Here is a 20,263-nt window from a genome sequence, read left to right on the forward strand (position 1 = left end):
GTCTTCTGTCTCTGTCTGTCTGCCTGCCTGTCTGTATCTGTCTCTCTCTATTCTTTTTTTCCCCCCTTTGTCTTATTCTGGAAGAAAGCTCTCTTCATCATCGTGACACTACTGTTCTTCATGTTCTTTGTATTCTCCAGATTCTCTATGCAGTACGGTATGTTTCTTTTCTCCTTTCCCCTTAATGACCTGGCGCCAGTACCGTCCCTTAACTGGGTGGCTAGATTCGATCAAAACATGAAAGAATGGATAGCAAGAGGGATTGTGATGTTCCAAATCAATTTCAGCTGCAAATGGATCACGGTCGTTTCCTTTGGCATGATATGGTTTTGTGATGTCTAAATTGTCCGTAGTGTTTCACTTAGGAAAAAGCAACATCAAGTGATCGATTATAGCATGATGATGATCTCCTTTTACATTCTACGCAAGTGACAGACAAAGTAATCACAACTGCAAATTCATACCAGAGAAGCGTGATCTTCATATTAAACGTACAGGTTGATGATTGGGGAGTTAGGACTGATCATTCAACCAGGGTCCACCCTCGGCTAGAACAACAGTCGTTCACCGGGACTCTGACTACAGTAAGTCTGGGGGAAACGAGACCCCCTAACATTGCTAGTACATCATCGATCCATTGTAGAATCCAGAAAACTAGACACGGCTCTGGTCTGGCATATTAAGGAAGTTCGGGTGCCGAAGAGGAGGTCATCAGGTCCCTTCACAGTAGTAGTGCCGTCTCCGGCTTTGCCCGCTGGCCGGTTGTTTTTCCCATTAACTTCAACCATCCCAAGCCTTTCTACCTCCCAGATCTGTCACTACTTCCCATTACGTGCCTTTTTTTTTTTCTAAACTGCAGGTTTTCCTTTCCTCCCTCCATTAATCACGTCTATATTTCGCCAGTAGCAGTCACAATGCCTCGCAAATTCTTCGTCGGAGGCAACTTCAAGATGTACCGTATACCCCGCCATTTACCCCTCATCCTTCTTCTCCTCCCACCCTCCGTTCTCCTGTTGAAGCATTCTGACATGATGTTTTCGACCTGATTATCAGGAATGGAGTCGTCGACTCCATTACATCCATCATCAACAACCTCAACAAGGCCCAGCGTGACCCCACCACCGAAGTCGTCATTGCCCCGCCTTCGATCTACCTGCTGCTGGCCCGCCAGCTCGCCGACCCCCAGATCGCCATCTCTGCGCAGAACGTCTTCGACAAGCCCAATGGCGCCTTTACGGGTGAGCTGAGCGTCGAGCAGCTGAAGGATGCCAAGGTCGACTGGACGATTGTTGGACACAGCGAGCGGAGGGTGCTGCTGAGGGAAGACGACGCGGTAGGTGGTCCTGCCTCAAATTCACCACGGACCTGTCGCACTGTTTTTGTCGTTGTCTTTGGCTTTAATTTGTGTCTACTCATGGCCTAATTTTACTGTGATCACATTCAATGAGCTATGTGACTGACGTCTGGTTTGAAATATATATAGTTCGTTGCCCGCAAGGTCAAGGCTGCCGTGGAGGGTGGGCTCAATGTCATCCTCTGCATTGGTGAGAGTCTGGAGGTAAGCATCCCGGACGCGACGTGGGAGACACCCGGACCTCATCGCTAATCGACTTGATGCTGTGTTGTAGGAGCGCGAAGCAGACAAGACCCTCGAGGTCGTGACGAGGCAGCTCAACGCCGTCGCGGATGTCCTGTCCAAGGACCAGTGGGCGAAGGTGGTCATTGCCTACGAGCCTATCTGGTAAATTCTCCCCTACACAATTCTGCACCTTTTTTTCCCCTCCCCGATGACGTTTACTAACAACACTCCAGGGCCATCGGCACCGGCAAAGTCGCAACCACCGCCCAAGCACAAGAAGTCCACTCCGCCATCCGCAAATGGCTCGCTGACAAGATCTCCCCCGAGGCCGCGGAAAACACCCGCGTCATCTACGGTGGTAGCGTCAGCGAGAAGAACTGCAGGGACTTGGCCAAGGAGCCTGACGTGGACGGCTTCCTTGTCGGAGGTGCCAGCTTGAAGCCAGCTTGTAAGTGCAGCAGCTTTTCTTTCTTCCTTTTTTTATTCTGTTCTGTCGTCTCAATATTTCTTGTTGTATGCATGATCTCAAATGGACGAACACAAACTAACCATAAATTCGAATGCAGTCGTCGACATCATCAACTCCCGTCAGTAGAGTTCTAAGATCTAATCTGCTAGCTAGGTAGCATAACAAACAGCCTCGCTATAGACCCTCCGAAACTCTGAAGAAGAGGAACAAGAAGAGACGATGACCCATCTGATTGAACAAAGATGTACGGAGGTACAGGGCTATCAATCGATATGGCGATATGGCGACGGAAGAGCCAAGAGGGCAACTAATATCATGTCATTGATAAACGACAGATACTCTAGAAATCTAATCCAGAGAAGATATAAAAGCAGGAAAGGAAAAAAGGAGAAAGTTGAAAAGGTTCAACGTTCAACGTTTTACCCATTGATCCATTAATCCAGACGTAATCGTTTCCCTAGGTATGTGTGTACATACCTAGGTACCTATCTATCTAATCTTCTAAAAAAGAATTGTCCGGCTTATTGAGGACTCTTTTATAGTCCTTAGTTAATACCCTTAAAGAGATGACATTGTAAATCTAACGTTAATTGATTGAGACCGGTATATATACAGGAGAAACCCCCCCTTCCCCCAAGTTCCCACCCATCCATCCATGCCACCCCCCAGGATAAGCTAAAATCATAAGAGAGATTCGGCGCAGATTTTTATTATTATCGTGATTCATTCAAGGTTTATTTTATTTCTATTTTCAAGAGGAATACAAAACCGACACGCCCACACCTCGCCAGTATGAGGACCTCGACGGAGCACTGCCTCCGCCCGCGCTCTGTCCGCCGCCTCCTACTCCTCCCGAGGAAGAGGCTGATGGTGACGGGGGTGTCGATGACAAGGTGGAGAAAGATCCCGGACCGAGGGAGACTCCTGCCGTGACGAGGAGGGACTTGACACGGCCTTCCCAGAGGATGCGCACGTTCCAGGACTGGTCGACGCGGATTTTGACGACGGAGTCGGAGTGGCCTTCTCCGGTCTGCGGGGAGGAGGAAGAAGAAGAAGAAGAAGAGGATGTGGGAGGACCGTCGTTGGTCGGGTTGCTGCTTCTGCTAATGCCCATTTTGCGTCTCGCCCATTCGAGTCCGTCGTCCTCCGGTGGTGGGGGTGGTCTCCTGCTCTTGCGCCATAGCTCACAGCCGGCGACCATCTCGCTTTCCCAGCTGTAGACGTTAAAGCCAAAACGGGAGCTGAAGGCGAGATTCGGCGAGGCGCGGAGAGAATATGTTGTGGAAAGAGAGCCGGTGAGAGGCGTGAGAGTCAGTGTGAGGGTGTAAGGAAAGGAAGAAATGGGGCCATTGTGATTCGAGGTTGACGACGAAGGTGTTTCAGTTGCAGCCGGGAGCGTCGTAAACTTCAACCCCGTAGATAATCCCACAATGGAAGAAATAGGCGAATAGTATGCTTCCGCACCCGCAGAGAGGAGTGATAGTCGGGGCGGAGCTTTGTCTTTGTCCTTAGCGAGCCGAGGATCGGGTCCAAAATTCCACAGTCCTCTCCAACCGAAAAGGGCATTGTCTGTGCTGAACAGGTACTCGTTGCTGTATTTGCCTGTATCGTGGGATAACTGCGTGAGAAGTGCTGCCTGAGGCGCAGATTTGATGAGAGGTGGGCCTTGGGTCGAGCAGAGAGCCAGCGTTAACTGCGTCGTCGGGGAGATGCGACGTAGGAAGAGGGCTGTCAGAGTCGTGGGAGGAGGCAGGTGGAGAGTCGCATGAAGCAGCGTCGCCTTCCGCTGGATAGCTGAGCCTTCATTATTGCTGCTGCTGCTGTCGAGAATGGCATCCCACCCCCAATCCCGCACGGGTGCCACGGGCGCCTCGATCTGACGGTATCCGGGGACGAGTTTTCGCAGGGGAATGAGCCCGCTGTTGGACGGCGTGTCATTCAGGGGGACAGTGCTGAACAGATATGATATCGATCCATCGATCAGGCCCACCGTACCCAGGGTATACGTGGTCGCAAAATGCGGCGTCGAGAGCGACGAGAGATGCACTTGCAGCCGCTCGGGGACGGGGAAGTCGAGCAGCGCTAGATCAATTGATCCGACAATTAATCAACCAATCAATCAGTCGTCAGTACACAATACTAGCCCACGTACACTGTGCAGTAGCCGTCAAGGCTGAGTAGGAGTTGTCCCGGTTCCAGTTGGTCGCTTCGGAGAAGGCGAGCTGGATATACTCCATGAAGTCCAGCATTGTCGTAGTTCGAAATGGCCCTCAAGCATCATCATCATCATCAAAGGAAAGGAAAGGGATAAATCATTGGAATAATTTCAAGACCGCATCTTCGCGGCTGACTCGAATTGGGGCATAACCACAACGATAAGTCTATATACCGTCCTGACGATGGAACGCGGGATGTCTACCATTCGGTATTGGTTCTCCGCAAAGCTCATTCCCCAATGTGGCCTAGCGCGGGTTCGGATAAGAGCCCGCATCAACGTTGCTCCTTTTCCTATCAGAAAAATTAAAAAAATACAAAACCTCAAAAAGTGGTTCACTGAGTGGGCTGAACTGGAACGGAGCTCGTCCAATTTAATACAGTTGACTTCTTTTTTTGTACGGAATCATTTCCCTCTAATATCATAAATTTATCGTCTCTCCCCAATACTGGGAACGCAGGTCTTCCATCCAATTCATCCCGTCCAGTCGATCCCTATCCGATCAGGATACTAGGATCCCATCACCATGCCCGTTTCCAAGCGCGCCAGAATCGTCCACGAGTCCAAGACGACCAAGAAATCCCACAAGGAGCAGACGCGCCGGCTCTTCGCCAACATCCGCGAATGCGTCGAGAAGTATGACCATCTGTTCGTGTTCTCGGTCGACAACATGCGCAATACGTACTTGAAGGATGTGCGGACGGAGTTTTCGGACAGTCGGTAGGAAGCTGAGAACATTTTCTCTCTTTTTTCAAATAGTCATTGATTATTGTAAATAAATGCCTTTGCTAACATGTTTCTTGCGCAGCCTCTTCTTCGGCAAAACCAAGGTCATGGCCGTCGCGCTGGGCCACACCCCGGAGACAGAATTCGCGCAGAACTTGCACAAGCTCTCTCCCTTCCTGACCGGCGCCGTCGGGTTGCTTTTCACCTCTCGTACCCCGGAGTCCGTCCTCTCCTTCTTCGAGTCCTTCCGCCCCCTCGACTTCGCGCGCGCCGGCACCGTCAGCCCGCGCACGTTCATCATCCCCAACGGCCTGGTGTACTCCCGCGCAGGCGAAATCCCGCCCGAGGAGGACGAGCCCATCAGCCACACGGTCGAGCCGACGCTGCGCAGGCTGGGCGTCCCCACGAGGCTGGTCAAGGGCAAGGTGATGCTGGAGATGGCCGATGGGGAAGAGGGGTACCGCGTATGCAGGGAAGGCGAAGTCCTTGACTCCAGACAGACGACTTTGCTTAAGATGTTTGGCGTCGCGACCGCTGAGTTCCGCGTCGCTATTAAGGCGTACTGGAGTCGGAAGACGGGCGAAGTGACCGTGTTGGAGAAGAAAGAGGACGGAGCTATGGAAGTTGAATGATCAGCAGTTATAACTGAACAGGGCTGCTGATGGTATTTCTTCTGTTTTCTTATTATGTTATTTATTTTTCTATTTTTTTTTGACCTCTTCGCATCTAATGGTGTACGGCGCACTGGGTTGATTCTACGGTTTGTCTCTGTGATGGTTCTTGATCTGTTATGAGTACGACTAGGTGATAAAAAGCTTGGAAGTTATCTACAGTATATAAATTACAACCGTGTGATGGACGGTGTCAAAAAAGCAAGTGAAAACATATGTACTTCTTTGACGAAGAATCAACTTGAGAAAACACATTAATTTTTATTTCTGAACACGACGTAAAGATAATACTGAAATTACCGCGTATATGAAAATGATCACCTTTTCCCTCGTGATACCCCAGAAGGTCGTATACCAATAATCGTCTTACCTGATCTTTCTTACCTGAACACATTCCACAGGTCGCAACCTCAGAACCATCTTGACTGCACTGCACGTAACTCGAGCCCTGCTAAAATACATGGATACTTACCCCACATGGACGAAAATAAAAGTCGAATGAGAAGACAAAAGAGGAAAGCTAGACAAACATATTGAAACACGGGTATGCAGCAAGGGTATGCAGCAAAGGGGAAGGGGAAAGGGGGAATGCAACAGTCTGGTCGAAATATGCAAACCAGAAACTCCTGCAGGTTTTGAAAGACACACGCGAAGTGGATTGCGGCGGATTCATAAGAGAAACAGTAACCAGAGTTTGTGGAGACCGATCGTCGACGATAATAGAGATATGGCTGCGCCGCAGATCCTGGAATAATCCCATTTACGCTGCTCAAACAGGCCGACCTTACCCTTGGACGAGAAGGAGGGGTTAAGCAATCTGGGCTATCGAAGATACCCACCAGCCTAAGGACAAGCCAGAAGACGATTGAATGGCTAGTACCTCCTTTTAGCACGAGGGTCGTCATAGGCGTCGTCATCATGGTATCTCTTCCGTGAATAATCGTCTCGCGATCCGTACCTGTCTCGGTCGCGGTCGCGGTCTCGGTCACGGTCGCGCTCACGATCGCGGTCTCGACGGTCACCATCTCTATCTGAATACCTGTCCCGGTCCCGGTCTCGATCGCGGTCTCGATCCCGCCGATCACGATCCTCCCGAGGTCTTACCGGTTCCCGATTGCTGCCTGTCGCTTCTCTGGCGTCGCGATCAAACCTGCCACCGCCGCTGCGTCCACCTCCAGGACCAGAAGGAGCGTTAGGGGGAGCTTGACCACCGAATCCATTGCGGCCACCTTGATAACCGACACCTGCTCTTGGTCCACCAAATCCACGGTCACCGCGGAATCCTCTGCTATAGCCTCCTCCTCCCCTGCCGCCAAATCCACCTCGGAATCCGGCTCCATAGCCTCCCGGTCCTGATGGAGCATTAAACGCACCAGGACCGAGTGGACGAGCTGGCGTTGCTTTAGTGTAACCACGTCCTCCCAGTCCACCTCCAAAGCGGCGGGGTCGCCAACCCTTGACTGTGCGACCACGTTCGACATCTACCAGTACACGTCGGTCTTTAATCCGGATACCATCAGTCTCCTTATAGGCAGCTGATCGAGTCGTTAGTCATCGAATGGAAGTAAAAGGGTTCCAATTTCAATGGAAACAAAGGAGGCTTTTGGAGGTGGGGGTAATACCCTTCATATCTTTCTCACGCTCATAAACAATAAACGCGTATCCTCGATGAGGCTTCTTCGGGTTTGGGTTGTGCGTATCCTTCACAATTCGAATCTAGAAAATCAAGTTAGCAAGCAAAATACGACCATCGCAACCAAGTCATCACTCACCCGTTCGATCGGTCCAAAGCGGCCAAATTCCCGCTCCAAATCCGACTCTTTCGCCTCATAACTGAGTCGAGCAACGAAAAGCGTCTTGTACGCATCGCCTCGAACTTGAGGATCAGAATGAGGGTCATCTAAACAAGACGGTCAGTAATATGAACACGATTCCATCAGGATGGGAAACTCCATACAATTCTTAACTCCTTCTGTCAAGAGCTTTTCTATACGCTCCTTCTTCTCCGCTTTCAACCGTGCCTTGCGCTGAAGCCAACACTCGGTGGGATGGTAAGGGACTTCTTCGCCGTACTTCTTCAGCTCCCCCACAAGGCCGGCGACGCCTTCCAATTTACTCTTCTTGATGTCATCGGGTGCGCGATCGATGGGAGGGAGATAGCGCAGGGGAGGACGCGGTGCAAAGAGGGCAAGAAGGTTGGGGGGGAGCTTGTCAGTCATTTTGCGCTGTTACTTTCCTTTCCGTACCTCGGCGCGACGTCAGAGGTTTGAATTAAAATTAAAGAAAACAATACAAAATCAAAGTAATGGACAGGACATGAAGCCAGATGAGAACTGGAGAATGTCCAGGTTTTGTTGGGTCTGCCTGGAATCCCCTCAACAGAGTCAACTGTTCAAGTCATCACAGAGGAGTCGAGACGAGTTTCGCGTTGCGGGTGAGGCTATGCTATGATTAGCGCTACATAGCCGCGATAGCCGCTCGCTAGTTTCCACCAACCAAACGCGGGCATTCGGAAAATCGTCCGATCCATCCAAAAGCCTCTGAAGAAGGTGATCGACAGCTGTTCTACAGACGGCTGTCAGAGAATTGCAGCAATGCCAGTGCAAGCGGTGCGAACGGTAACCCAGGCGCGAGTATGTCTCATTCCCATTTCAGATACAACGGATAGCATTATTGACAAGGGAAATTCGTTCTAGAACGGCGTCGGGGCATTCATCTTGCAATGCAAGCGTATGGACTTCCACTACTGTGACTGGGCTGGCAGCTCACGGGGCATGCTGTGAGTGGCATCTTAACTTGTCTGAAGTGATGACCTGTTATTCTGACTGGGATTACTGCTGCAGTGCCTTCCTGAAGCATGAGCTCCCCTCGTTCGCAAAGGCCAACCCTCAGATCGAGATCCGCGTTTCCCCACGACCGAACAAACACCCCGTCATCAAGGGCTACTACATCAATGGACGGCATAAGGCCATCTGCGTCCGGAATATGGAGAAAGAGCAAATCCTGCAGAAAGCGAATCTCCTGAAGGAGGCGAGCGGCGAGAAGCTGAAGAGGACGAAGAAGCCGGTCACGAGTTTGAACGAGAGTGTCAGAGGTATCTGGTCGCCATACCACGGAGACTTGAAGCTGGTCTAGAGCATTATGGAATGGTGTTGGGGTGCGCATTCATTCACAGAGGGAAGTGTTTTGTGGGGTTTTACTACTCGGCTGAGTCGGATCGTCTACCTATGCTGGCCGCGTTCATGTATTATACCAGACTTATATTTTCTCTCTCTCTCTTTTAGGCGTCAAATCTTGATCATGAATGGGATAGGTATATAAAGGATCATTTTGTCACCGGACAAAAGCGTGGTACAGTCTCAAAGAGAGCTGGGAAAGTTAACTGGCAAGAGCCAACTTCAACATGACCTTGAAAAAACATGTTTATTAAGCTATAACCAGGTTCTCGAAAAAAATGCCATAGATAACACATGCTCATAAATATCCAAAAACACTACAGACCATGAGGGTATCTAGATGAAATCAACCAGAGCACATGACGAGAAAAGCAACCAATCCAACCGCTACCCCTCCGCTATAAACCTATGCAAAATCCCACAAAACGCCGGGCGCCATGCTAATGAGTCCACTCTCGAGTAGGGCAGTTTTTCTGCTTTATAGATAGATCTGAAACATCGCCTTTGGAGCACTGACCGACTTGTCACAGTCGGGAACCCTGCACCTTGAAAAATGCTTCGTCTTTGCCTGCGAGGATTGAGCCTTCTTCCCTTTTGCGCGGTTCTTCGCGCACTCTCCACAGTAGACCTATACAAAAACCAGTTAGAAAAAAATTATCATCACAGCACAAAGAATGGGAGCCACGAACATGTCCACAAGGCTTTGCAACCCAGATTTGTTGCTTGAGATCATCACCCGTTCCCAGCTCATGATCACAATTGGGGCAGACGACGATATCGTCCTCCTGCACCGTTCTTGCAAACCCTTCCGGAGGCGGAGAGGGCGGCTTGTATTGTGGAGGAGCGCGAGCTGGATGTCCCATTGGAAACCCAGCGACCTGGTAATCCATTCCCAAGGGAACGTCCACGTCCATGTCGATGGTAAGATCGGCGCCTTCGCCATGACCGTCATCAATCCATAACGTGTCTATACCATGCGGCGGTGGACGTCGTCCTGCTAAGTCTCGTGCACGCCTGGCTACTTCTTGTGTGAAAGCATCCTGTCCCGATAGCACGCCACTCGAGGCGAATCTGGGCGGCCGAAGTCGTAGCATATCAAACAGACTGGATCGGCCCATGAAACTCCGGGCCCTAGAGGCCACACTTTGTGGCCGCTGTGGCCGAGGTGGCCGCACTGTAGCTCGTACGAATTGCACTTCCGGGCTGCTGGGCGGATCATCCCGACGAGGAGGATCAGGCTCCTCCTCTAGATCGACGACATCGGCCATGATGTTCCTTCCAAACCGAGGGGGGCGATGGCTGCGTGGTCTGTGACCGGGGCCATGATTGCGGGACGGTTGTTGAGGAGGTGAATCGGGCTCATTTGTCAAATCGATCACGTCCTCGGTGTGAGAGGACGTTGACATGACTGGGCGACGAAAATCGTATCCATCACCCGGATACCTCGTCTGGGGCAGCGGAGGGAGTGCAAGGCGATGTGACTGCCGGTCGTCAGCATCGGAAGAGCTTGAAGGTTCTCCATGTTGCGGCCAGGATGATTGGCTTCGATGGTGCGAATCAGACATTTCACGATGGGATCTCTGTGAATCAAAACAAAGAAATCGTTAGCAAAGATGCTTTTTCATCGCTGATGCACCAACGAAAGAGACTGCCAATGCCTGCCCCGCAAGAGACTCCCTTCTCGTACCTTTCTCGACCTGGCGGCCAAAAACTGCACACAGGGATCGTCATTCATAGTAGTTCTGGTGACCACGTAAAATGATGAGTGATAAGTTCGATGAGAACGGGATCTGGAAGAAAGACGGTGGGGAGGCAAAGAATGGGACGAGGTGCAGATGGGTCGGTTGAGCCCGAGTCCACTGTTGCTAAGTCCGGCCGGCTGGCTGGTTGGCAGGGTTAGGTTACTGGAGTGGCGTGGTGGAGTAGTTGGAGAGGTGACATCCCGAGCCTTTTGTAAGCCCGTTGGGCATGTTGGCAACTGAAAAACCCACCGTCAAAGGCCGACGAAGTCTGCAGGTCACACAGGCTCTACCAGGTTTAGTGCAATTTCAAACGATGGTGATGTGAACTGTGACAGAACAAAAGGGAGTGGTCGGATGTCACATGACAGACACTATTATTTGTTCATCCAGACTACGAGCCTCAAATCACCACATAGCTATCCTTCTGGGCACAAGACAAGAAATAACACTAAAAGTACAATGACCATAACAGTTTAGGTATCATGCTTGTGATGTCAACGCCGTGAGAACACCCTCCTCATTGATCGCCAATATGCTCTGGGCGGACGCACCCCAGGTCACCGCAACGGCAGGCACAGCGCTGCGAAGGGGCTCCGACCATTCCTTGGTGGCTTTGGTATATTGCTGCACGGTCAGACCATTAGGTCCACCGCTCAGAAGGAATTGGCCAGTGTAATCCCAGTCGAGGGAGTTGATCTTGGTACCCGTCTCCAAGACCTTGAGCAGTTTCGATTTACGCAAGTCAAAGATCGAAATAGCCGTGGAGTTCTCCGTAACAGCAGCCATAAAGTAGCCGTTCTCGGAAAAGGAAAGACAGGTCACTGGAGCAGACATAGGGAAGTTCGCCACGGCAGCGCCAGACTTGACATCGAAGATCTTGATCTGCCCATCTGTGCCACCGACAGCAAGAAGGTGTCCATCCGGATGGAATTTGGCGGAGATCAAACCTGCAATGAGATCAGCCTGGTATTCAAGTGGCAGAAGCCAAGGAAGAGGCAGGTCAAAGGAGTGAAGGGGTGGGTCTTACCGGAGTCGCTGTAAATCTGTCTTATCGCAGAATTCGTAGTAAGGTCGTACAGCACGTAGCTCTTGTCGACACCTACAGATCCGATAATATCGCCATTAGGGTGCACAGCAAGTGCAGTCACTTCACCAGCATGCGACGTGAAGTTCGCTATTTCCGTGCCGTTTTCAAAGACCTTAACAGCACCCGTGGCAGAAGCCACGATGGCCTTATTGCCAGCCCAAACTGCATCCGTCACTGGACCGCCTGCCTTCAAGGTTTGGACAACCTGCTGTTGAGATAGCGAGTATACTCCAGCAACACCATCGACACCGCCGACGAGAGCGAGGTCGCCAGTTGGGTCCAAAGACAGAGACTTCCCACCCGGATACAACGGTTCGGAGGTTTTCGCTGGTTTATACTCTGAGATCGCTTCACTGGTTGCCCAGCCATCTGGGATCGGGCGTTTGCTCCGCGTCTTCGAGAGTCTGCAGAGGTCAGATGAGTTCAAAGGAAGAGAGAAGCTGCCGAAAGGACTCACTTTTCTTGTGTGCTTTCAATTCTGGCCACCACAGCTTCTGGAAGCCCAGTGCTATCAACCTGCATCGTGTCTGCACCTCCGGGGGCGCGAGCTTGCCCAACTGTAATCTTGGCGAGCGCATCGCGGGCCTCATCCCTCTCCTTGGTCAGTCTCGCAATGACTCGCACCGCCGCATCATGCTGGTATAAAGCTGTGCTGAGTTCCTGCCTCGTCTGAGCAAGCGCCTGTCGCAGTTGATATGTCTCCAATGCCAGCGCGTCCCATTCCTCTTGGAAGACGCTGAGAAGAGAGGGGATCGATGTGAGCGTTGGGGGACGAGGTCGAACGACGCGCTGTGTCTTCAGCTCGATCAAGTCATCCTTTGATAGTTCCTCCCCCGTTACAGGGTCCTTCCCATGCTCTGCAATATAGGCTTCGATGAGTCGTTTTTCGAAGACATTGCCTAGTTTATGTCAGAAACGAGCACTATTCAGCTTTTCGCGTGGTCGAAACATACCGCTCTTGGTCGAGACGACGGGCACCTGCGGCGCCTCACCAGATACTATTTTTGGGAAATTAGCCAATCTCGACATAGCAGACCTCAATGCAACAGATACTTACTTGCGCACAGCATGATGAGGTGGTCGCGTGAGGGATGTTGATGATTTTGCGGCTCAAGGCAAAGGCAGCTCCAGACTTTGGCACCGCTTTTGGTCTCGCTGGCAGATGCTTGCCGCGCCGCAGCAGCCAATCTGGTGTGGTCGTTTCCGCGCTAACAGATCCCACCCCAGATGTCAGTACTCCTCTTCCTTGCCCATCTCGAATAATTGACAGATAAAAAGGCCAATCTCTTTGGGTTTGTTGTGATTTACAGATCTTTACATTTCACATGTAGCCATATCAGTTTCTCTGGAAGACAAGCTGGACCCTCTTCCCGCCGCACATGCGCCTGATTCTCGTGTAATCGACTTCTCTCGCCTATACCTGGCAAAGGTTCAAGATCCAAATCAATCATGACCTGACGACGATAGTTGATTCATTTAGCGGCGGGCTCAATCTGGTTTTCCTAAGCTCGGCATCCATGGCGTTCAACGCGAAGAATTTGCGCTACGGTACGCCGTCTCTGGCTCTTTTATTATCGGCTTTCTACTAACGAACGCACTACAGAGGCGAATGAGCCATCATTCCTTCGAAAGCTTCGGGATCAATACGGTGGAGGAGACTCCATCCGCCACGCACGACCCCAGCAACGTCCACGCAAACCGAAGGACGATGATGACGATGGCCCGACGTACGTTTACGAGGGCACGAACGATATCATTTCCAAAGAAGAGTACGAAGCGCTAGTGCGCGGTGACGATGAAAAGAAGGACGAAAGCACCGGTCAAACGGGCAGTTTGCCCGAGGGCTCCGAGGCTAAGCCATCATCATCAGAGAAAGAGACGGACACACTAGACGCAGAGGAAGACGGGCCAAAATCCCAGCAGAAGCTGGCTGAAATCGGCGGCCAGAAGAAGAGGAAACAGGCCAAAGTGGTGGGAGAGGAAAACGTAGCAGAGAGAGAGACAGACACGGTGCGAGAAGACAATCCGTCGACCCGTAGAGTTGATAAACCGAAGCAGAAAAAGAAAAAGATCAAGCTCTCCTTTGATGAGGAGAGCTAGAATTTCCTGCTATACGGCCTGTGTATTTATAGTATCGGTTCAGAATAACCTAATAATTCTTACCGCCCATGAGGGAATGATCTTGCTGAGGACATCGTGTAGTGATTTAACGAGAAGAACTCGTATAGATCTGTCACTGTATCGTAAGAACGTCCTGGATTTCAAGTAATGGCACGCGTATTATAATTTCTACCATTCCCGAAATGTATCTTCGTCAATAGTCGAGCTTTGGGTGCATACTTACTGGCCATAAATGCCCTTCCTGCCTTCGCGGGTCGATGTTCCGGGAAATATAAATTTTCCATACCAAAAAACTCCCCGAGCCGCCCGCAGACATACATTAGGTAAGGTACTTTGCGAACGACAGGTGCTGGAAATCCTTGCTATATGCCTCCGCGCGACGTGGGCAGCAGCATTTCACAATGCCAGTCGTCAATGTTGAGGATCTCATTCGTCTCCAGCGAAAACCTGATGATATCCGAAATGTATGTTTCTGCCCCTCCACCCCGCCACTAAACTGCCTCAAAGCTTCTCGGAAGCGTTTATGCTAGAAGCGTTTATATGCTAACATCCTTCCCAGATATGCATCTTAGCCCACGTAGTAAGTAACCTAGACGGGCTCTGTCACTACTGGGACTGTAAGCTGAGACCTACTGCTTCGTTCAGGATCACGGTAAGACGTCTCTGACGGACAGTCTCATCGCCACAAATGGCATCATCTCGCCCAAGCTGGCGGGCAAGATCCGCTACCTCGACTCCCGGCCCGATGAGCAGCTGCGGGGCATTACGATGGAGTCATCTGCCATATCGCTGTACTTCTCCATGCTGAGACGCCCTGCTCCGGACGCAGCGCCCGAGCAGAAGGAGTATCTGATCAACCTGATCGACTCCCCCGGACACATCGACTTCAGCAGCGAAGTGTCGACAGCATCCCGGCTCTGCGATGGTGCGCTCGTGCTCGTCGACGCCGTGGAAGGCGTCTGCAGCCAGACCGTCACTGTCCTGCGCCAGACATGGGTGGAGCAGCTGAAGCCACTGCTGGTGATCAACAAGATGGACCGGCTGATCACCGAGCTGAAGATGACCCCCGCAGAGGCCTATTCGCATCTTACTAAACTGCTAGAGCAGGTGAATGCCGTCATCGGCAGCTTCTACCAGGGTGAGCGCATGGAGGAAGATCTCCTCTGGCGGGAGAGGATGGAGGAGCGTGTCAACGCCGCTGCGTCACACCAAGCCAAGAAGCAGGCACAAGATGGCGCGGCCAACGGCGATGCACAAGCGAATGCCGAAGTTGAATTCGAAGAGCGGGATGACGAGGATATCTACTTTGCGCCCGAGAAAAACAACGTTATCTTCTGCAGCGCCACTGACGGCTGGGCTTTCACGGTCCGACAGTTTGCAGGCCTATATGAAAGGAAACTAGGAATCAAACGCTCGGTGCTAGAGAAGGTGCTCTGGGGCGATTTCTATCTGGATCCGAAGACGAAGAGAGTGCTTGGCCAGAAACATCTGAAAGGTCGAGCTCTGAAGCCTATGTTTGTTCAATTGGTGTTGGATAGTATATGGGCTGCTTATGAGGCGACGACCGGAGGTGCAAAGGGGAAGGGGTATGTCGATTTTCATCATCTATTTCAACTCTTCTGGTTTACTAACTCTTATAGTGATCCGGCACTGCTTGAAAAGATTACTAAATCCCTGAATATCACCATACCGCCTCACATCCTACGCTCTAGGGATTCGAGGAATATCATGACCACGCTGTTCTCGGCATGGCTTCCCTTATCAACGGCCGTGTTAGTGTCCGTGGTCGAATATCTACCAAGTCCCCCAGCTGCTCAGGCTGCACGACTGCCGGAATTGATCGAAGAAACCCCCGCAGCGAATTGCGTGGACGAGAAAGTTCGCGACGCGATGATCAATTTCAAAACGGGAAGCGAAGACCCCGTCGTTGCCTACGTGAGTAAGATGGTGGCGATTCCAGAGAGTGAGCTGCCATCGAATACGAAACGGGTCGGGGCATCCTTGACTGCGGACGAGGCGCGCGAACTTGCGCGAAAGAAGAGAGAGGAGATCGCGAGACTCCAGGCGGAAGCAAACGAGCAAGCCGATGATTTCTCTCGGGTAACATCTGCCCTTGCAAGCACCAGCCTGGATTCGGAACCCTCTCAGACGGAGGAGAAAGTGGATCGGGAGCACTTGATAGGCTTCGCACGGCTGTATTCTGGCACTCTCTCTGTCGGTGACTCTGTGTATGTTTTGTCACCGAAATTCTCACCGGCCGATCCACATGCCAGCCCGGAACCGCAGAAAGTCACCATCACAAACCTGTATCTGCTCATGGGAAGGACTCTGGAGCCGCTCAAATCCGTCCCCGCTGGCGCCGTGTTTGGAATCGAAGGCCTTGCCGGCCACGTTCTCAAGACGGGCACTCTGTGCAGTCAGCTGGAGGGCGGCATCAACTTGGCTGGCGTGTCCATAACGAGTCCGCCAATTGTGCGAGTTGCGTTGGAGCCGGTGAATCCTGCAGATCTCAACAAGATGATCACCGGTCTGAAACTTCTGGAGCAGAGTGACCCTTGTGCGCAGTATGAAGTCCTTCCTAGCGGCGAGCATGTCATCCTGACTGCTGGTGAATTGCATCTGGAACGCTGCCTCAAGGATCTGCGGGAACGGTTTGCCAGATGCGAAATCCAGGCCGGAGAGCCCATCGTCCCGTATCGAGAGAGCATCGTCAGCGCTCCGGAGATGGCCGCTCCCAAGAACCCTGAGCTGGGCAGAGGTGGGGTTCTCGCAGTGTCGCCATCGAAGCAGCTGACGATCAAGTTGCGAGTTGTGCCTCTGCCTGCAGAAGTCACTGACTTCCTGACCAAAAACGTCGGCACTATCAAACGCTTACAGTCGGAGCGGCGAGCGAGGGGTGAACAAAGATCTACCGCAGCAGAGGAGATAACCGAGAGCATTGAAAACCAAGAGGTGGAGAATAATAGCGAATCCCGCGAGAGGAAAGCCCTGTCTCTGGATGACTTCAAGAAGGAGCTTCGCAAGCTCTTCAGCGAAGTGAAGGGAGACGACGACCTATGGCAGAATGTCGTCGACAAGATCACGGCCTTTGGACCGCGACGAGTAGGTCCGAATATCCTGGTCGATGCTACTGCCGCAGGATCGTGCGAGAAATTGTGAGTTCCAATCCAGTCAGTATGCTCTGACAAGAGTGACTAATGCTATGTACACAGTTTGTCCGACGACCCCAAACAACACGAGAGGAATCTCTCCCTGTCGGACGAAAGTCGACACGCAGTCACCGTGCGCGATCTATCAGACAAGATCACGTACGCGTTTCAGCTGGCGACGGGCCAAGGACCGCTCTGCCACGAGCCCGTGCAGGGGATTGCCGTGTTTCTGGAGGACGTGGCCGTGCATGCCGACGACGAGGATGCCATCGACTTTGGCCGTTTGACCGGCGAGGCGATCCGAATAGTGCGCGAGGGCATCTCGCAGGGCTTTTTGGACTGGAGTCCTCGCATCCTATTGGCGATGTACAGCTGTGAGATTCAAGCGTCAAGTAAGCAGACCCCTCTACCCTACCCATCAATCAATTCCCCCCGTCAATACGGATATTTCTGATGCTAATGCTAATTCACGAACAGCCGAAGTCCTCGGCCGCGTCTACGGCGTAATCACCCGCCGACGAGGACGCATCCTCTCCGAAATGATGAAAGAAGGCACGCCCTTCTTCACAATCCTGTCTTTACTTCCCGTGGCGGAATCATTCGGCTTCTCAGACGAGATCCGCAAGCGCACGTCCGGCGCGGCTTCTCCGCAGCTCATCTTCGCGGGGTTCGAGGCACTAGACGAGGATCCCTTCTGGGTGCCTGCGACGGAGGAGGAACTCGAGGATCTGGGCGAGTTGGCGGATCGGGAGAACGTCGCGAAGCGGTATATGGATGCGGTGCGGAGTCGGAAGGGGCTTGTTGTTGCGGGGAAGAAGTTGATTGATGCGGAGAAGCAGAAGACGTTGAAGCGGTAGATCAGTAGAGCTCACTGAGCAAAAAGAAGAAAATAATATCTGTAATTGAATAGATATTCTTGGTCCATCCATCCATTCACTCATACACTCACCGCCCTGTGTACTGTGCACATACTGTCCTAGGTACAGTTACAATCGCCATCCCATACTTCTATTTTCTTGTTCAGGTTCAGCTTCACCATCCCTAACATTCACATCATACAATCCATGCATCCATCTACGTATCTATGGAAGTATGTACGAGATCTGTCCCCTCCATTAAAAACTTTGCCCAGTTCCATCGACATAAAAAAAAATGAAACAGACAAGAGGACTTTGGGGAAGGGGTTCTGTTTTTTTCGTTCTTCCTCCGGTGACAAACACAGTCCAACATTGAGGGTTGAGACCATGTATACTGAGGAGGGTTTTTTTGGTTGGTTTGTCATAGCATGACATGGGATGGTATGGTATAGCATAACTGAATCTAATCTCTTTTCGCTATGTGGAGATTAGTTCAATTCAATTGATGTAATCGAGGAGAAAAAAAAAGGACGAGACAAGATCTGATCGGACCAGATGATCAATAAATTCATTCGTTCAAATCGAGGGTAAGGTAATGGGTATTCATTGCATCCAATCATCGTTAGTAGTGTCATTACCGAGTTCATCCATCAAGTTCATCCATCTGTAGCGGACATGCTGTCGTTAATCTGTTCCTCTTTAGGAGGTAACTGATCTGTATCCTGTGTTTCAAGCTCTGACGCTTGCTGATTTTGTAATCTTCGGACATGCTGATTTAGAGCTCTCGACGTCGAAACTCTGCGTCATGCCGTCATATTTTCAGACTCAGGACGAGCTTTGAGGTCTCAGTCTCGAGACCATTAGGAGAATATGGTCAAGCCTTGAAGAAGCCTGCCTGCCGTGTACTCTCCGCTTAGAATGTGGTGGAAGTTAACTTGTAGTAGTCTGTGACCGCCGGCTAAAAAGGTCGAGCAACTTTCCTCGGCTCTCCCACCCCCGTCACAGGATCTCTCATCTCTCGCCAGCTGACCGGAAACATCATGTTACCCGCTTCGCTCCGGGCCATGACGACTCCCAGGTCATTGCGCGCCGTTGTAAGATAATAGAAGCTCTGATCGCCCAGAGAGATAACACTGCCACGCACAATATCCCCCACCCGGAACATCTCCTCCATCACGACGCGATCCTTCTCGACAGCGCGGACATCCTCCTTGCGGATCAGCGCTTGGAACCGCAGCTCGTCTGAGGTATTCTGGTTCTCCGGGTTGGCGGCGGAGGTGAGAATGGCGGCAATGTTGTCATTGTCCGAGGCAGTCTGCGAGCTGGCATCATCCAGCACCACGAGGATGGACACCGTTGCCTGACGCTTCTGCACACGAGTCACCCGCGCCAGCACGATCGAATCCACCGCCGGAAGGGTATTATATCTGGGTTTTCGGGTTGCTGCGGGAGCTGTAGTCACAGGCTTTGCGCCAATCGCGCCAACCGTAGAGGAAGGTTTTTTGACACCAAGGCCGCTGAGCCCGTTGATCTGATCGCCCGTGGGCGGAACACCTGTGCTACCTGTCCGTGAAACGCTGAGGATTGGCTTCACCTTGGGTCTTGACTGAGAGGGCTCCACGAAAACCGGTCCAGTAATCGAGGCACAGATGACCCCATTGTGCACATATGTTCCTGAGCCGGCGGAGTAGGACGACGCGGGGGCAAGATGTTGGCCTGGGACGGCCAGAGTGGGCAAAGGCGTCGCCATACTCCAGTTAAAGAGCCGGCATCACCTAGCTGTTAAAATAACGGGGAGCTAAATACCCTGCGTGCGTTGGAGAGTTGATGCTGAGGCGTGCTGGGAAGGAAGCAGGAGTGTTTGTGGATTGGGTTTTTTTTTCGGGGACCCATCGGAGTCTCGGCGCTGATCTCCGCAGTTACAACGGCGCATCAAATATCTACCTAACCTACCTAGGTAGTTTTTGACGAAAATGCATCTCCTCGATTGCCATCTTCTGACTAAGCTCCCGCTGCTTTGCTCCCCCGCCTAAAACCCTCTGGCTCTTGTGCTACTCCTACCTGCTTGTGCCTTACTCCTGTCTGCTTATGTATGCTTATGTATGCTTATATATATTTGCTCTAAGCTCCTATTTCTGATCTCCCCTCTGCTATAGTCTTACCCTTATCTTCCCCTACTATCAATATGTCCCTGGCATTCTGTCATAGTAATATTGTTAACTTTAGGTAAGATGCCTCCTAGCTGCTCATTTTAACTCCTAGGGCCTATTTCATACCTTAAGAGTTCAATTTTATACCTCTAACCTATATAGAGAAAGGAGAGAGGAGGAGGGGCTATAGGGCTACTATGGACTTAACTCTTTATAATAGTTATAGCTATATAGCTATATATTAATCTGTTACGCGCTGGGTCCAACCGTAGTCGCAGATACTCAGATTGGTGGTCAGGGAAGGATCAAGCGAACCGAACA

The 20,263-nt window shown here is 51.5% G+C and overlaps 10 protein-coding genes across 10 annotated transcripts; 5 read left to right on the forward strand and 5 right to left on the reverse strand.

The window, feature by feature from the left end:
* Positions 1 to 914: 914 nt before the first annotated feature.
* Positions 915 to 2,174, forward strand: VTN77DRAFT_1322 (uncharacterized protein; the record flags this gene model as incomplete). Its single annotated transcript, XM_069417041.1, has 6 exons — positions 915 to 952; positions 1,054 to 1,333; positions 1,484 to 1,558; positions 1,629 to 1,741; positions 1,813 to 2,027; positions 2,146 to 2,174. 6 exons carry the CDS (start codon positions 915 to 917, stop codon positions 2,172 to 2,174), a joined length of 750 nt encoding a protein of 249 aa, XP_069273000.1.
* Positions 2,175 to 2,799: 625 nt separating this feature from the next.
* On the reverse strand, positions 2,800 to 4,297 carry VTN77DRAFT_1323 (uncharacterized protein; the record flags this gene model as incomplete). Its single annotated transcript, XM_069417042.1, has 2 exons — positions 2,800 to 4,130; positions 4,201 to 4,297. 2 exons carry the CDS (start codon positions 4,295 to 4,297, stop codon positions 2,800 to 2,802), a joined length of 1,428 nt encoding a protein of 475 aa, XP_069273001.1.
* A 492-nt stretch (positions 4,298 to 4,789) lies between these two features.
* Positions 4,790 to 5,621, forward strand: VTN77DRAFT_1324 (uncharacterized protein; the record flags this gene model as incomplete). The annotated part of the gene is made up of 2 exons (XM_069417043.1): positions 4,790 to 4,983; positions 5,072 to 5,621. 2 exons carry the CDS (start codon positions 4,790 to 4,792, stop codon positions 5,619 to 5,621), a joined length of 744 nt encoding a protein of 247 aa, XP_069273002.1.
* Positions 5,622 to 6,533: 912 nt separating this feature from the next.
* On the reverse strand, positions 6,534 to 7,879 carry VTN77DRAFT_1325 (uncharacterized protein; the record flags this gene model as incomplete). Its single annotated transcript, XM_069417044.1, has 4 exons — positions 6,534 to 7,195; positions 7,283 to 7,376; positions 7,433 to 7,560; positions 7,618 to 7,879. 4 exons carry the CDS (start codon positions 7,877 to 7,879, stop codon positions 6,534 to 6,536), a joined length of 1,146 nt encoding a protein of 381 aa, XP_069273003.1.
* Positions 7,880 to 8,254: 375 nt separating this feature from the next.
* Positions 8,255 to 8,795, forward strand: VTN77DRAFT_1326 (mitochondrial 54S ribosomal protein mL43; the record flags this gene model as incomplete). Its single annotated transcript, XM_069417045.1, has 3 exons — positions 8,255 to 8,293; positions 8,357 to 8,439; positions 8,504 to 8,795. 3 exons carry the CDS (start codon positions 8,255 to 8,257, stop codon positions 8,793 to 8,795), a joined length of 414 nt encoding a protein of 137 aa, XP_069273004.1.
* A 519-nt stretch (positions 8,796 to 9,314) lies between these two features.
* Positions 9,315 to 10,571, reverse strand: VTN77DRAFT_1327 (uncharacterized protein; the record flags this gene model as incomplete). Its single annotated transcript, XM_069417046.1, has 3 exons — positions 9,315 to 9,464; positions 9,526 to 10,416; positions 10,524 to 10,571. The coding sequence occupies 3 exons, from the start codon at positions 10,569 to 10,571 to the stop codon at positions 9,315 to 9,317; spliced, it is 1,089 nt and encodes a 362-aa protein (XP_069273005.1).
* Positions 10,572 to 11,058: 487 nt separating this feature from the next.
* VTN77DRAFT_1328 (uncharacterized protein) lies at positions 11,059 to 12,735 on the reverse strand (the record flags this gene model as incomplete). Its single annotated transcript, XM_069417047.1, has 5 exons — positions 11,059 to 11,525; positions 11,606 to 12,069; positions 12,123 to 12,564; positions 12,619 to 12,663; positions 12,723 to 12,735. 5 exons carry the CDS (start codon positions 12,733 to 12,735, stop codon positions 11,059 to 11,061), a joined length of 1,431 nt encoding a protein of 476 aa, XP_069273006.1.
* Positions 12,736 to 13,182: 447 nt separating this feature from the next.
* VTN77DRAFT_1329 (uncharacterized protein) lies at positions 13,183 to 13,765 on the forward strand (the record flags this gene model as incomplete). The annotated part of the gene is made up of 2 exons (XM_069417048.1): positions 13,183 to 13,213; positions 13,269 to 13,765. The coding sequence occupies 2 exons, from the start codon at positions 13,183 to 13,185 to the stop codon at positions 13,763 to 13,765; spliced, it is 528 nt and encodes a 175-aa protein (XP_069273007.1).
* A 422-nt stretch (positions 13,766 to 14,187) lies between these two features.
* VTN77DRAFT_1330 (uncharacterized protein) lies at positions 14,188 to 17,792 on the forward strand (the record flags this gene model as incomplete). Its single annotated transcript, XM_069417050.1, has 6 exons — positions 14,188 to 14,250; positions 14,346 to 14,366; positions 14,432 to 15,372; positions 15,427 to 16,941; positions 16,999 to 17,327; positions 17,413 to 17,792. The coding sequence occupies 6 exons, from the start codon at positions 14,188 to 14,190 to the stop codon at positions 17,790 to 17,792; spliced, it is 3,249 nt and encodes a 1,082-aa protein (XP_069273008.1).
* Positions 17,793 to 18,750: 958 nt separating this feature from the next.
* On the reverse strand, positions 18,751 to 19,542 carry VTN77DRAFT_1331 (uncharacterized protein; the record flags this gene model as incomplete). Its single annotated transcript, XM_069417051.1, has 1 exon — positions 18,751 to 19,542. One exon carries the CDS (start codon positions 19,540 to 19,542, stop codon positions 18,751 to 18,753), a length of 792 nt encoding a protein of 263 aa, XP_069273009.1.
* Between the last annotated feature and the right edge of the window lie 721 nt (positions 19,543 to 20,263).

Source organism: Rasamsonia byssochlamydoides, assembly GCF_041956645.1.
Source record: "Rasamsonia byssochlamydoides strain NRRL 3658 unplaced genomic scaffold VTN77scaffold_121, whole genome shotgun sequence".
NCBI classification, from domain to species: Eukaryota; Fungi; Ascomycota; class Eurotiomycetes; order Eurotiales; family Trichocomaceae; genus Rasamsonia; species Rasamsonia byssochlamydoides.